General features: G+C 39.1%; 1 protein-coding gene across 1 annotated transcript; it reads right to left on the bottom strand.

Moving 5' to 3' along the window:
• Positions 1 to 12,539: 12,539 nt before the first annotated feature.
• On the bottom strand, positions 12,540 to 15,756 carry LOC112711553 (trihelix transcription factor PTL). Its single transcript, XM_025764233.3, has 2 exons — positions 15,038 to 15,756; positions 12,540 to 14,046 (listed from the first exon to the last, which is right to left on the bottom strand). Exons 1-2 carry the CDS (start codon positions 15,634 to 15,636, stop codon positions 12,759 to 12,761), a joined length of 1,887 nt encoding a protein of 628 aa, XP_025620018.1. The 5' UTR covers positions 15,637 to 15,756; the 3' UTR covers positions 12,540 to 12,758.
• Between the last annotated feature and the right edge of the window lie 274 nt (positions 15,757 to 16,030).

Genomic DNA, 16,030 nt, shown 5'->3' with positions numbered 1-16,030 from the left:
GCTTTCTGAATGGAGCATCATAGGTATTTTCTATGATGGTCTCTCTGAACTGTCCAAGATGTCTTTGGATAGCTCTTCTGGAGGATCTCTTCATCTGAAGAAGACGCCTACTGAAGCTCAAGAACTGATTGAAATGGTTGCAAATAACCAATTCATGTACACTTCTGAAAGAAATCCTGTGAACAATGGGACTAGTCAGAAGAAAGGAGTTCTTGAGATTGACACTCTGAATGCCATATTGGCTCAGAATAAAATATTGACTCAACAAGTCAATATGATTTCTCAAAGTCTGTCTGGGATGCAAAATGCACCAAGCAGTACTAAGGGAGCTTCATCTGAGGAAGAAGCTTATGATCCTGAGAACCCTTCAATAGAAGAGGTGAATTACATGGGAGAACCCTATGGAAACACCTACAATCCTTCATGGAGGAATCATCCAAATCTTTCATGGAAGGATCAACAGAGACCCCAACAAGGTTTCAATAACAATAATGGTGGAAGAAACAGGTTTAGCAATAGCAAGCCTTTTCCATCATCTTCTCAGCAACAGACAGAGAGTTCCAAGCAGAATAATTCTGACTTGGCAACTATGGTCTCTGATCTAATCAAAACTACTCAAAGTTTTATGACTGAAACTAGATCTTCCATTAGGAATCTGGAAGGACAAGTGGGTCAGCTGAGCAAGAAAATTACTGAACTCCCTCCAAGTACTCTTCCAAGCAACACAGAAGAAAATCCAAAAGGAGAGTGCAAGGCCATCAATATGGCCGAATTCTGGGAGGAAGAAGAGGCAGTGAACGCCACTGAGGAAGGCCTCACTGGGCGTCCACTGACCTCCAATGAGTTCCCCAATGAGGAACCTTGGGAATCTGAGGCTCAAGATGAGACCATAAAGATTCCATTGGACTTACTTCTGCCATTCATGAGCTCTGATGAGTATTCTTCTTCTGAAGAGGATGAGTATGTCACTGAAGAGCAAGTTGCTAAATACCTTAGAGCAATCATGAAGCTAAATGACAAGTTATTTGGAAATGAGACTTGGGAGGATGAACCCCCTTTGCTCACCAAAGAACTGGATAACTTGTCTAGGCAGCAATTGCCTCAAAAGAGGCAGGACCCTGGGAAGTTTTCTATACCTTGTACCATAGGCACCATGACCTTCAAGAAGGCCTTGTGTGACTTAGGATCAAGCGTAAACCTCATGCCCCTCTCTGTAATGGAGAAATTAGGGATCTATGAGGTACAAGCTGCAAAAATCTCACTAGAGATGGCAGACAACTCAAGAAAACAAGCTTATGGACTTGTAGAGGATGTTTTGGTGAAGATTGAAGACCATTACATCCCTACTGATTTCATAGTCCTAGAGACTGGGAAATGCATGGATGAATCCATCATCCTTGGCAGACCCTTCCTAGCCACAGCAAAGGCTGTGATTGATGTTGATAGAGGAGAGTTGATCATTCAAGTGAATGAAGAATCCTTGGTGTTTAAGGCCCAAGGATATACCTCTGTCATCATGGAGAGGAAGCATGAAGGGCTTCTCTCAAAACAGAGCCAAACAGAGCCCCCACAACCAAACTCTAAGTTTGGTGTTGGGAGGCCACAACCAAACTCTAAGTTTGGTGTTGAACCCCCACATTCAAACTCTAAGTTTGGTGTTGGGAGGTTCCAACACGGTTCTGAGCATTTCTGAGGCTCCATGAGAGTCATCTGTCAAGCTAATGACAATAAAGAAGCGCTTGTTGGGAGGCAACCCAATGTTTTATAATTAATTATTTTCTTTTGTTAGTTTATCTTTTTTTTGTAGGTTGATGATCATAAGAAGTCACAAAAACAATGAAAAAAGCAAAAACAAAATGAAAAACAGGAAGAAAAACAGCACACCCTGGAGGAAGATGCTGCTGGCGTTTAAACGCCAGTCAGCCTAGCAGTTGGGCGTTTAACGCCCAGTCTGGCACCCTTCTGGGCGTTTAACGCCAGAAAGGGGCACCAGACTGGCGTTAAACGCCAGTAAAGGGCAAGAACCTGGCGTTAAACGCCAGGAATGGGCACCAGCCCGGCGTTTAACGCCAGAAATGGCTCAAAACGTGGATTTTGATGCCATTTGGTGCAAGGATGCCTTTTCCTTGACACCACAGGATCTGTGGACCCCACAGGACCCTACCATCACTCTCTCTCTTCTTCCCCCATTCACCAATCACCTCAACACCTCTTCCCCAAAAACCCCTCACCTATCAAATCCCATCTTTCTCTTCACCACTCACATCCATCCTTCATAAACCCCCACCAACCTCACCCTTCAAATTCAAACCACTTTCCCTCCCAAACCCACCCATCATGGCCGAACCCTTTACCCCCTCTCTCCTATATATACCCTTCTTCAACCCTTCATTTTCACACAACCTAAACACCACTTCTCCCCCTCTTTGGCCGAACACACCACCATCTCCCTCTTCCTCATTTCTTCTTCTTCTACTCTCTTCTTTCTTCTTTTGCTCGAGGACGAGCAAACATTTTAAGTTTGGTGTGGTAAAAGCGTTGCTTTTTCGTTTTTCCATAACCATTATGGCATCCAAGGCCGGAGAAACCTCTAGAAAGAGGAAAGGGAAGGCAAAGGCTTCCACCTCCGAGTCATGGGAGATGGATAGATTCCTCTCAAAGGTGCATCAAGTCCACTTCTATGAAGTTTTGTGGCCTTGAAGAAGGTGATCCCCGAGGTCCCTTTTTCACTCAAAAAGGGTGAATATCCGGAGATCCGACATGAGATCCGAAGAAGAGGTTGGGAAGTTCTTACCAACCCCATTCAACAAGTCGGAATCTTGATGGTTCAAGAGTTCTATGCCAATGCATGGATCACCAAGAACCATGACCAAAGTGTGAACCCGAATCCAAAGAATTATCTTACTATGGTTCGGGGGAAATACTTGGATTTTAGTCCGGAGAGTGTGAGGGTGGCGTTCAACTTGCCTATGATGCAAGGAGATGAGCATCCTTACACTAGAAGGGTCAACTTTGATCAAAGGTTGGACCAAGTCCTCACAGTTATATGTGAAGAGGGCGCACAATGGAAGCAAGATTCAAGAGGAAAGCCGGTCCAATTGAGAAGGCATGACCTCAAGCCCGTGGCTAGAGGGTGGTTAGAGTTCATACAACGCTCAATCATCCCCACTAGCAACCGGTCCGAAGTTACCATAGACCGGGCCATCATGATCCATAGCATCATGATTGTAGAAGAAATAGAAGTTCATGAGGTTATAGCCCAAGAACTCTATAAAGTGGCGGACAAGACCTCCACCTTGGCAAGGTTAGCCTTTCCTCATCTCATTTGTCACCTCTGTTATTCAGTTGGAGTTGACATAAAGGGAGACATCCCCATTGATGAGGACAAGCCCATCACCAAGAAAAGGATGGAGTACACAAGAGATCCCACTCATCATGAAATCCCTGAAATTCCTCAAGGGATGAATTTTCCTCCACAAAACTATTGGGAGCAACTACACACCTCCCTAGGAGAGTTGAGTTCCAACATGGGACAACTAAGGGTGGAGCATCAAGAACACTCCATCATCCTTCATGAGATTAGAGAAGATCAAAGAATCATGAGGGAGGAGCAACAAAGACAAGGAAGAGACATTGAGGAGCTCAAGCACTCCATAGGATCTTCAAGAGCAAGAAAGAGCCGCCATCACTAAGGTGGACCCGTTCTTTGATTTCCTTGTTATTTGTTCTTCTGTTTTTCGAAAATTTATGCTTATGTTTATCCATGTTTGTGTCTTGTGATCATTAGTGTCTTAGTGTCTATGCCTTAAAGTTATGAATGTCCTATGAATCCATCACCTTTCTTGAATAAAAATGTGCTTAATTGAAAAAGGAAGAATTGCATGAATTTTGAATTTTATAATAGTTTAATTATTTTGATGTGGTGGCAATATTTTTGTTCTCTGAATGTATGCTTAAACAGTGCATATGTATCTTGAATTTGTGGTTCATGAATGTTGGCTCTTGAAAGAATGATGAAAAAAGAGACATGTTACTGAGGATCTGAAAAATCATTAAAAATGATTCTTGAAGCAAGAAAAAGCTATTCAAAAAAAAAAACAAAGAAAAAGAAAAAGAAAAACGAAAAAAATAGAGAATAAAGAGTTGTGATCCAAGGCAAATAAGAGTGTGCTTAAGAACCCTGGACACCTCTAATTGGGGACTTTAGCAAAGCTGAGTCACAATCTGAAAAGGTTCACCCAATTATGTGTCTGTGGCATGTATGTATCCGGTGGTAATACTGGAAGACAGAGTGCTTTGGGCCACAGCCAAGACTCAATAAATAGCTATGTTCAAGAATCATCATACTTCACTAAGAGAATCATTAGCACTATCTGGACTCTGAGTTCCTAAAGAAGCCAATCATTCTGAATTTCAAAGGATAGAGTGAGATGCCAAAACTATTCAGAAGCAAAAAGTTAAAAGCCCCGCTCATCTAATTAATACTGATCTTCATAGATGTTTTTGGAATTCATTGCATATTCTCTTCTTTTTATCTTATTTGATTTTCAGTTGCTTGGGGACAAGCAACAATTTAAGTTTGGTGTTGTGATGAGCGGATAATTTGTATACTTTTTGGCATTGTTTTTAGTATGTTTTTGGTATGATATAGTTAGTTTTTAGTATATTTTTATTAGTTTTTAGTTAAAATTCTCTTTTCTGGACTTTACTATGAGTTTGTGTGTTTTTCTGTGATTTCAGGTATTTTCTGGCTGAAATTGAGGGACCTGAGCAAAAATCTGATTCAGAGACCAAAAAGGACTGCAGATGCTGTTGGATTCTGACCTCCCTGTACTCGAAGTGGATTTTCTGGAGCTACAGAAGCCCAATTGGCGCGCTCTCAACGGCGTTGGAAAGTAGACATCCTGGGCTTTCCAGCAATATATGATAGTCCATACTTTGCCCGAGATTTGATGGCCCAAACCGGCGTTCAAAGTCACCTCAAGAAATCCCAGCGTTAAACGCTGGAACTGGCACCCAAATGGGAGTTAAACGCCCAAACTGGCACTAAAGCTGGCGTTTAACTCCAAGAAGAGTCTCTGCACGAAATTTGCTTCATTGCGCAGCCCAAGCACACACCAAGTGGGCCCGGAAGAGGATTTTTATGTCATTTACTCATTTCTGTACACCTTAGGCTACTAGTTCTTATAAGTAGGACCTTTTGCTATTGTATAGAGATCTTTTGATCACTTTAGATCTTAAGAGGACTTTGGTAGCTATCTTCATTTTTATGCTATCTTAGATCATTGGGAGGCTGGCCATTCGGCCATGCCTAGACCTTATGCTTATGTATTTTCAACGGTGGAGCTTCTACACACCATAGATTAAGGTGTGGAGCTCTGCTGTACCTCGAGTATTAATGCAATTACTATTGTTCTTCCATTCAATTCCGCTTGTTCTTTATCCAAGATATCACTTGTTCTTCAATCTGATGAAGGTGATGATTGACGCCCATCACCATTCTCACTCATGAACAAAGTGACTGACAACCACTCTTGTTCTACAAGCATTTGAGGCTTGGTGAATATCTCTTGGATTCCTGATTGCACGATGCATGGTTGATCGCCTGACAACCGAGCGCTCGCCTGACAAACGAGCCAACCATTCCGTGAGATCAGAGTCTTCGTGGTATAGGCAGGACCTGATGGCGGCATTCAAGAGAATCCGGAAGGTCTAAACCTTGTCTGTGGTATTCTGAGTAGGATTCAATGATTGAATGACTGTGACGTGCTTCAAACCTGTAACCTACTGGGCGTTAGTGACAGACGCAAAAGAGTGATTCTATTCCGGTAGGGGAGGGAACCAAACCGGTGATTAGCCGCACTGTGACAGAGTGTATGAGCATTAGTTTTCACTGCGAGGATGGGAGGTAGCTGCTGACAACAGTGAAACCCTACACGAGCTTGCCATGGAAAGGAGTAAGAAGAATTGGATGAAGGCAGTAGGAAAGCAGAGAGACGGAAGGGAAGGCGTCTTCATACGCTTATCTGAAGTTCCTACCAATGAATTACATAAGTATCTCTATCTTTACCTTTGTGTTATTTTCGTTCATCACTATATCCATTTGAGTTTGCCTGACTAAGATTTACAAGATGACCATAGCTTGCTTCAATACTAACAATCTCCGTGGGATCGACCCTTACTCGCGTAAGGTTTATTACTTGGACGACCCAGTGCACTTGCTGGTTAGTTGTGCGAAGTTGTGTAATGCCATGGTATTGAGCCACCACGTGTTTGGAGCCATTACCGGGGATTATGAGAGTTGTGAAAAAGTAATGTTCACAATTTCGCCACACCAATCATCGTAGAGCACTTATACACACCTTTTTCCGATTCTTCGGCCGACTTCTCCGTGCTTTCTCCTTCTGCTTAGCCTATTTTTTCTTCTGCGTAATCGCCTTATTCTGTGCCTGTAGTATGGCCATAATGTCATCTTCCTCATCGTACTGCATCGCTCCATATTCCACTACAAGCTTCCATGCTTCCCGGTTTTCTTGCATATCAGTTGACCATCTGTTCTCAGACATTTCCGTCTCAGCTTCGCTTCCTACATCACAAGGGGCCTCTCGCAAATCCCCTGAGACTCTCCCCTTGCCACCGGTATTTAGCTCCCACTGATAGCCATAGTGGTCACTGTCCTCTGCCAACCCATCTCCCGAATGCAACCCATCCCCTTCCAACGGAGAGCGCAACACTCCCTTTTGGCTGTCCTCAATAAAACCAGCACCAGCCCCTGCAAGTCCTGGACCCCCGCCAGCGAGATCCGCTACCTTTCCACCCTCCACCATCCGCGGCATCCCCAGCACAATCCTCCTTGCGAGACCGCTGCCTTCCTCCCTCCTCACAGGTGTCTCGCTCAACCCTCACACCCCCAGACATGCCTCATCTTCCCCAACCAGGTTTGTTGCGCGGTCCAGGTATCCATCAACACCCCCGATTGCGCCGACAGCATCTGCGCACACTCTACCACTCCCCTTCATCATGAGCGGCGGCAAGGGGTGATCATCCGCATCCAATGGCAGCGACACGTTCGCCAAGGCTAGGCCCCAACCGGCCTCCCTTCTCCTCACCGCAGCGCACCAGATCGCGCTGCCATGGTCCCCTCCCCCAGTGCCACCGCCCCGTGCACAAGCATCACAAATCCCAGACCTACTCGACTGAGAACTTCCCTTCACATGACCCACAACCTGCTCCACATCAGGCCCACTATAGAACCCCTTCACGGAGCTAGCATGAGGAGCATATGGGCCTCGGGTGGTTGAGCCCAACCTTCCATCCTTTGGCTTAGATAAAACAAACTGGGCCTTAGAGCTATTGTAACCCAATCGAACCTGGCTTGTGATTTCTCCCACAGCAACCACCCGGTCCGTATCAAAGTCCCATAACTGAGTCCTTTCTGACGCAGCTTCTTCAGTCTCATCTCTTCCTTCCCTGAGATCAGAAATCGTATTCTTTGTCGTTACTGAATTTAAATTCAAAAAACTGTTACCCCATTCATCCAAAATATTGGCCTTAATTACGCTTATACCCTTCGGACCCCCTTCCACCCTATGCGGCAAGGCTACCTCCTCAGCCGCCGTATCCGACCACCCCAGCTGCACTGGATTTCGAGTACCGCTGATGCCCTCCATGTTCCCAGCAACCCCTAGCATCACATCAGTCACCACCCCCTTCAAAGAACCATATTCATCATTGCCCATTTTCTTAGCAAAAATCTCAAACTCAGTTGAACCTACAGTTAAGCAAATCCTTTCCGAAATAGCTGCCACCCTCTATGTATCCATCAGCATGCGACCAGCCCGAAACAACGTACTTGGGGCTGTTACGTTATCACAAGCCACAACCTCACCCCCACTGGCTACCAATCGCACAGAACGTATCCTATGACCAGACATGTAGCGGGACCCCATAACACTTAATCCACCCTCTTCACCTACCACTCCGTTCCTGGTCCTTCCAACTGCACATACTATGGAAGAACTACCGGAGTCCATCCCCACACCCCTCCAACGCCTCATCCGCACTCCTTATACTATCAAATATCAGCAAGGCTGTGTACCTCCCCAACTCACATACCTTAACAGCGTGAGGCCATTCCTTCCTGCTTAATTCATTCAATAGTCGGAAATCAATTGATCTCACGGTACTTCCAATCACACTCCTCTGCAGCCATTCCACATTGGTCTTGTCAACGGAGGCTGTTAGCACCGTTGCCCCCACTTTCGTATGAGCCTCATCTATAGCAAGTGCTGCATTGTCTAAAGCTCCCCGCCCTACCCCATGAACCATGTTCTGAGATGGCTGGAGCCCATCTGTGGGTTCCCTTACTGCGTCAATGACCTCGGCCTGGCGGTGCTGTGGCCTTCCCTTTGCCCCACCACATCTGTCGCTCTTCGTCCCTTAGAAGCATCCCTCCGATACTTTGCCTCCCCTACAAACAGCTCTTTTTCCCTTAACCGCATGTGATTCATCTCCGCAATTGCCTTCAACGCTCCTCCCTTTGTAGTATACCGTATAAATGCAAACAGGTAGATCATCCCATTTCTCGTCTTCCTTGAGAGGTATATGTCGTTGATTCGTCCCGTCCAAGAGAATAAACCAAACAACTCCCGTTTCAAGATATCCGCTGATAAACTGTCCACAAAGACACTGAACGAATTCCGTTCCAGCCGAACGTACTCCTCCCGATTCCAAACCCTGAGGTCCTTCGCTATGCTTGACGCTCTCCGAGATCGCCCCTGCCCAGGGTTTCCCACCCCGCTCTCGCTCTTCCTCGCTCCTCCCTCATTTCTATTTTTTTTTAGCAACAACTTTTATATGTGTTGTATTCTAGAATCTACTATTGCAATATGCATAATGCATTTTTAAGTCTTGTATATTATTTTTTTAAGTTTTCTATTTTGTTTTCATTTGAATGAAAAAAAATCTAATTAAATAAATAATTTTTTTAAAAAAACCACAAATTATTTAAAAAATGTGAATTAGCCCAAATTTTTTCAGACTTTTAAAAAAACCACAAATTATTTAAAAAAATGTGAATTAGCCCAAATTTTTTCAGACTTTTGAATTTTTATAGATATTTTATTTAATAAAAAAAAGTGAGTTAATCTGTCAATCCGCCAAAAAATAGATTAAAATTTTAAACTCATATCAAATTGGAATGGATTTGGCCCGCCTATTTTAAGATTTAGTTGAAGTAAACCGACTTGTGTATTACAGTTAACCACCATGTTTATAACGTGCAAGTCTATAAATTTAGTATGTCTTATTTATCTATTCGAAATTCAAAAAACTAGATTGTATTGTTGAGTATAATCAGAGAACTAATTTAATTTATTTTAAGCTAAGAAGAAAGAAGAGAAAGAAAATGAACAAGAAAAAAAAAATGACAAAATTAATTGAATACTATTTTAAATAAAAGGATAATTTTCAAACTTTATCCTGCATTATAATTCCTATATTGCAATTGCATCTATCAAGAACATATTCCTATATCGATCAGTTCAGTAAAATTGTTGTCAAGAGTTACGTTGTTTCAATTGTTCTTGCTGTTTCCTTTCCATACACAAGTACATTACAGCTGCTTCTTTTTCCAATCTCAAGTTAACTTACTACAAAAAAGATTAATATTTTACAGTGAATTGAAAATTAACCAACATTGGTTGTGCCAATATATGCAAGTAATTTGTTCGAATTTTTTTTGTTTGGGTTCTTTAATAGGGCTCCTAGTTAGATAAATTTAAAAGCGTCTTGGTTAAACAAAAAGAAGGAAGAGAGGTGAGCAAGCATATATATATATATGCGCTGGAAAATCTTTTTTTTTTCCTTCTTGTTCTTTACGGTATCCTTCGGGTGCCTCGTAATAAGCTAATCTGTTGCGAATCGAAACTCTATTTAAAAATTTGTTAACCAATTATTACTAAAAAATCGTTAGTAGAGATCAACACTCTCTCATAACAGTGCAAAACTGCCAACTAAATTAAAACCAATAATAATCACGTATAAATACCAATGATACTCTATATATTTTAGCATGTTACAAACTTATACATATATATAACTAAATAATACATAACAACACCAGAACTTGCGAACTTGTTTCTGAACTCAAAAAATCAATAAAGTCAACAAGCTAGCTAACCTAGCTATACACTTATTGTATGTCTACTTCTAAGTTCTAACACATTAGATAGATAAAAACTGAAGAGAGAGAAAAGGTTAATTAAGGTCTTGGCCTAGCTAGCTAGTAGCTAAGACTTGTTAAATTATCCAATGAGCCACCAATGTTGCAGCTAGTAGTTCATAGTAAATCTTATTGTCACTCAGCTATCTAGATAGCTTAGCTTGTTTTTCCCACAAGTTTCCTTTTCACCCTATCAACACACAAAATCAATTGTCCCATTAGTACTCAAATATATCCCCTTAGCTTGCTTTCATAGCCCAAGGTTAATTTACATTTTAAATATTTTTTTTTAAAAGTAAATATTTGGATTTATATGAATTTAAATATATTACTTTTTCAATATTTAGAAACAGATCAGTTAACAACATGCTAAAAAATTTGGATATAAAAGTAGAATAAGTGTTATACCTTAACAAGATAATTTTTTGTGTTTTTTAAAACTATGGAAGGTACACAAATTAGAAAAAAGTTTGGAGTACACAAATCGGACCCACCGATTTGTGTTGAAAAAATTAAAAAAATTTGGAGTACACAAATCAAATTGTCCGATTTGTGTACTCCAAATTATCAGATTTGTGTACTCCAAATTTTTTAAATTTTTTCAATACAAATCGGATAGTCCAAGTACAGAAATCGGACGGCCCAATTTGTCCGTATGTTAAATCATCCCATATTTTAAAAAAATATCACAGTAAATCACAATTTAAAAAAATACCATTATTAATCCAATATTAAAAATAAAAAAGTGGTTAACAACATCGCTGTAAAGTGGAGTGACATTAAATAATTAACTCTAATTTTATAACTATTATAGAAAAAATATTTGTTATTTGTTAAAAATTGTTTAAAGTATTTACTTCGGTGACTAATTTATATACAGTAGATTATATTTTTTAAATTAGTTTTTTTTATAAAAATATTATATCAATATATAAATCAAAATATTCCTATAAAAAATCTAAATAGACATATATAGCCTTATCATTAATTTGTTAAAATATTCAATATTTTTTATTATTGTGATTAGAATATCTTTTTATAATTAAAAAAATTAAAACTAAATTCTAGCCTAATAATCTCAAAAAAAAATCAAATTTCTAAAAAATAAATTAGGAATTTGTTTGTCTTCTCTTTCAATCTGCTACTGCTACAATTGAGGCGATTCTGAAAATTTCTCCGTCTCTTGACACCTAAGATTAAAACCCCTTACCTCCATTGAATCTAATTTATCCCTCACCTAGAAAACACACTTTTGTATAGAGTTGATGTAGTCATGTAGCATTAGCATGAACTTTTTTTTTCTTTTGCACCAATGGTAACGGATGCAAGTTAATTAGGGTGAGCAGTTCCAATAGTAAAAACCTCCAGTTCACAAAGAAAAGAAAAAGAAACACACTCGGATCTTTCATTATGGTAATTCCACGCCAAAGCATGTATGATTATATTATATCAATGAATAATGCCACAAATATTAGATAAATATTGAACAAATTGAATTGAATTTAATTGACACTGTCAAGGTACAATGTTTCTAAGAATTAGCTAAGGAGCTACGAGTACCATGCATGTATGTATACATTAACAAATTAAATTAACCATCCTATAAAAATTCTAAATTTGATGAATTTCAATCTCAGGTAGTGTCAAGAGATGAGAATTTTTCAGAAAATCATTATCTTTCCAATTGTGTTTATATTGGAACCATGATCCTGTTACTTGTTTTCTTAAAATTTGGTTTTGATTTTCTTTTTTCTTTTTTTTTAGATTTTTAGGTTAAGATTTTATTTTAATTTTTTATTTTAAAGAGATATTTGGTCACAATAATAAAAAAGGGTTATTGAATCTTTTAACAAAATTAATCATGAGAGTATATATGCATTTTTATAATTATTCATGAAAAGTATTTTGGTATATATATTGATATAATACTTTTTAAAAAATAAATAAAAATAAATGATGACTAAAAAAAATTTAATTCATGTAGCAATTTTTTATTCGTTTATTTTTTTATCGTATTAGTACGTATAAATTAGTCATTGTACAGAAATAAACACTAATATTAAATATCTTATTTACAAAAATATTATGCACACATAAAAAATAACAATCATATATATATATATATTAGTTTATTTTCGGTATATTTTATACCAATAATTATTTATTAATTAGTTTATAATATACACGTAAGTATAATTAGCTTATTTATTAGTTACTATTAGATGAGATTTCAAGAAAATTTAAGAGAAAATTATTACTTATTTATAGAGCATGCATTTAGGTAAGTTATATTCTATTAAATAAAACGAGTTGTCAATTATTTTAAGACTTATTTTCATTATTTGAAATATCATCCTATCAACAAAGTTCTCAAATCACCTAAATGCTCTACAATTATCTAACAAGCATTTCTCTGAAACCTACATGGTCATCACATTCAACAAGAAGTAAGTGGATACATAATATTCCATAAAAAATAATTAGAAATAACACAATGCAATACGATGATGCAATATAAGTAGAAATGTATGTACGGTCAAATGTGATGATCATCATGATCATGATGATGTTCATCATCATCATCATCATCATCATCATCAGTGAGCTTGAGTTCCAAACACCAAGGCCTATTGGTTTTGGCAACAGCAGCAGCAGCAGCAGAAGTATTTGTCCTCCCAAGTGAGATGCTGATCTCATCCCAAATCTGCTTACACTCTTCTGAACTTCTCTCAAATCCCAAACATCCCAATTTTCCTGAGATCTCTTCCCAAACACTACTTACCCCATTATTATTATTATTATTACTCTCAAAATAATACCCTCCTCCACCATTATTATTATTATTCTCCCTCATTCTCTCTTCAAACCCTGTCCTCAACTGTATCAAGTTTGATATCTCCATTTCACTCCACCTCCCACCACCACCATTATTGTTGTTATTATTTGCAGTTTGGCCCTTGTTGTTCTTGTTATTGCTTTGAGGTGCCAATGCTTCAATAATCTCAAACTCTTTATTATTATTGCTATTATTGTTTCCATTTCCAATGTGTTTTCTTACAACTTCTATCAATGCAGCATCCCTTGCTTCAACCCAAGCTCTCTCTTTTGCCCAAAGCTCCGTTACCTCTTGGTCAAACCTCATTGACTCTTTCTTCTTCCTCTCTTCCTCCATGGATGCCATCTCCTTCTCCCTTTGCTCAACAACACTCACCATTCTCTCCATCCATGCATCTTGTGTCTCGATGATCTTCCTCATGTGGGAACCAACTATCTCTTCCACTTTTGCCCTCAAGCTTCTTCTTCTTCTCACCCTTCCCCCATGATGATCATCATCCAATTGCACCCCTTTCTGCTTGTTATTATTGTTGTCCCTTGAAGATGTGGAGTGCTTCATCATGTATGCAATGGCTGAAAGATCCTCATCATTGTTCTCAGATGACGATGTCTCCAGTTCACACGAGTTCGAAAAACTCAAGCTCTCTGAACACTTGATCAAGCTATTATTGTTATGATGATCACCATTGAAGCTTCTTGGGGTTTGAACATTAGCACCAGCAACAGAAGCTGAAGCAGTGTTTGAAGCTAAGGCATGAAGATTATTATTATGAGTAGTGTTTGATGAATCTCCACCACTTCCGCCGCTGCCGCCGCCACCGCCACCGCCACCACATATAGCTTCAAGTTGCCTGAAGAATCTGTAGTGTTTCCCATCTTGTCTACTAGCTTTTCCCTCCTTGGTCTTCTTGTAATACTTGTACAAATTCTCAAACTTCTCTTTGCATTTCTTCCCACTCCTTTGGTACCCAAATTCCTCAGCCATTATCCTTGATCATATCAAGAGAAGGAGGAGAAAGAGGACAATTAATAATTCAAACTTTGATAGTAGTAATAAGTAGTAGCATAACAAGTATTTACTTTTTCAACTGATATTTGATTTTCTTCAAAAGAAATGAAATTTAGATTCTCCCTAAAGTCAAAATGTGTATTTGTTACTGGCAACACTGTTGATATATAGTGAGAAGGTTGAAGGATGCACTTCATTACCACTAGGTTATACATACATACATACATACACAAATTAATTAATGTACAAGCTAAGGGTCTGTCTGTTCTTGCACATATAGAATAATATTATTCTTATTTGTTTCATATGCAGTGGGATTAAAATAATGAAGACATTCCCTTATCTTGATTAAAGATGTCAGAAACATAAACTAATTATACACATATAAAATGATATTATATATGTGAATGTGAATGTGAAATTAAGAAACAGAAATTGCAATAGCCCTAGATAGGGGAAGAAAGTAGGTTATTATTATGATTACAATAGGGGGGTTTAACTAGGAAACAAAGACAGGCTTTCAGGGTGAGAAAACGTTGCAACTGTGAATAGTAATGAATGATTTATTATTATATAGTGCAAGTATACGCACACTTAGCTTGAGTCAGCAGAGTTAGTTTCTTGGACAAAACTAGAAATAGATAACAAAAGAAAGTAAGAAACCACATGGATCTCCGAGTTATAGCTGTGAGCAATGCCATGTCATTTTCAATCTTTAAAGGAAATAAAATATAATATAATAATTAAAGTGATGACAATAAATTACCCAAGAACAAAGCTGTGCTTAGCAAAGACAAAAAGAAATCTAATAAACATACAAAAACAACCACCATATCTATCTGTTTCTTCAGTACTGTCCATTCTTCAATGTCGTCTCACTCTCATTATTAAAAACTTTTGTACAGTAATGGGAAGTAAAGTGTTTAAGAAGAGTAATTAACATGTTAATTAAATTATTAGTATAGATATACCTAGAAATCTCATTCCACAAGGGAGCTTTTTGATTATTTTCTCTGAACTTGGAATCAAGACGAGATCTGATCTCAAGAAGGGAGAGAGTCTCCTGCCGAGGCCAGCGGTTGGTGCCGGTGTCGAAGGCCAGCCATCCTTTTTCCATGGATGCAGCAGCAGCAGCAGCAGAAGCAGTGTCCATGGCGGCCATGAATGCATGATGATGATGATGATCTGAGACAGAAGTAGTAGGAGGAGGAGGAGGTGGCGGGGGTGTGGGGTTGAGAGAAGAAGAAGACGGGGAATTGTTGGTGGAGTTGTGGTGGTGGTGATGGAGAGGGAAGTGATGATGATGAGCGGTGAAGGCGGCGCTGGTGGTGTTGTTATTAGAACGAGGGAAGAAAAGGTCGCCGACGACGTTGTTGATGATGATTGGGTCGTAGGTGGTGTTGAGAGGCGGTGGTGGAGGAGGAGCATTGAGGAGGTGGTGGTGGTGGTGGAGAGAGAGTGGGTTCTCCGGCAGAGGAAAGAAAGGAGCGGCGGCGGTGGCAGTGGTGAAGTGAGGTCTGTTGGACATGAGTCGCCGGAGATCCTCTGGGAGGCCGTAAGGGTCAGCCATGAAGAGAGAGAAGAAAAGAGTGAAGAGCGAAGAGTGAAGAGTGAAGAGAAGGGAAAAAACTCTTTTGAGACAAGGGAGAAGAAAGTAGCTTCTCCTCTTTCTCTCTGTCAACAATGAAATTATCTCATGTTTTTTTTTATTATTATTTAATTATTCAATTTTGCTATCCCAACATCCTTTGTAATTAGGTACGTAGAAACTCTGTATTTAAATTATTATTTTATAATAAATATTGTTTAATTTAATAATTATATATAGATTTCTTTTGTTTTGTTAATTAAAATAATTTAAATATGAATAGTGTTGTTTTAATTATTTAATTAAATTAAAATTTAGATGGGGTTGAGGGGGGAGACAGGATCCGAGTCTACCGCAAGTCTTAAAAAGGTTAGAC

Source organism: Arachis hypogaea, chromosome 9 (genome assembly GCF_003086295.3).
Source record: "Arachis hypogaea cultivar Tifrunner chromosome 9, arahy.Tifrunner.gnm2.J5K5, whole genome shotgun sequence".
Classification (NCBI taxonomy): Eukaryota; Viridiplantae; Streptophyta; class Magnoliopsida; order Fabales; family Fabaceae; genus Arachis; species Arachis hypogaea.
The sequence above is the reverse complement of the archived record's forward strand: the minus strand, read 5'-3'. Positions and strand labels throughout refer to the sequence as shown.

Excerpts from the sequence above, each read along its gene's own strand:
- LOC112711553 (XM_025764233.3), bottom strand. The coding sequence starts at position 15,636 with ATGGCTGACCCTTACGGCCTCCCAGAGGATCTCCGGCGACTCATGTCC. Across the intron at positions 14,047-15,037 it reads TTGTGGAATGAGATTTCTAG|GATAATGGCTGAGGAATTTG; the intron begins GTATATCTATAC and ends GATATGATCAAG.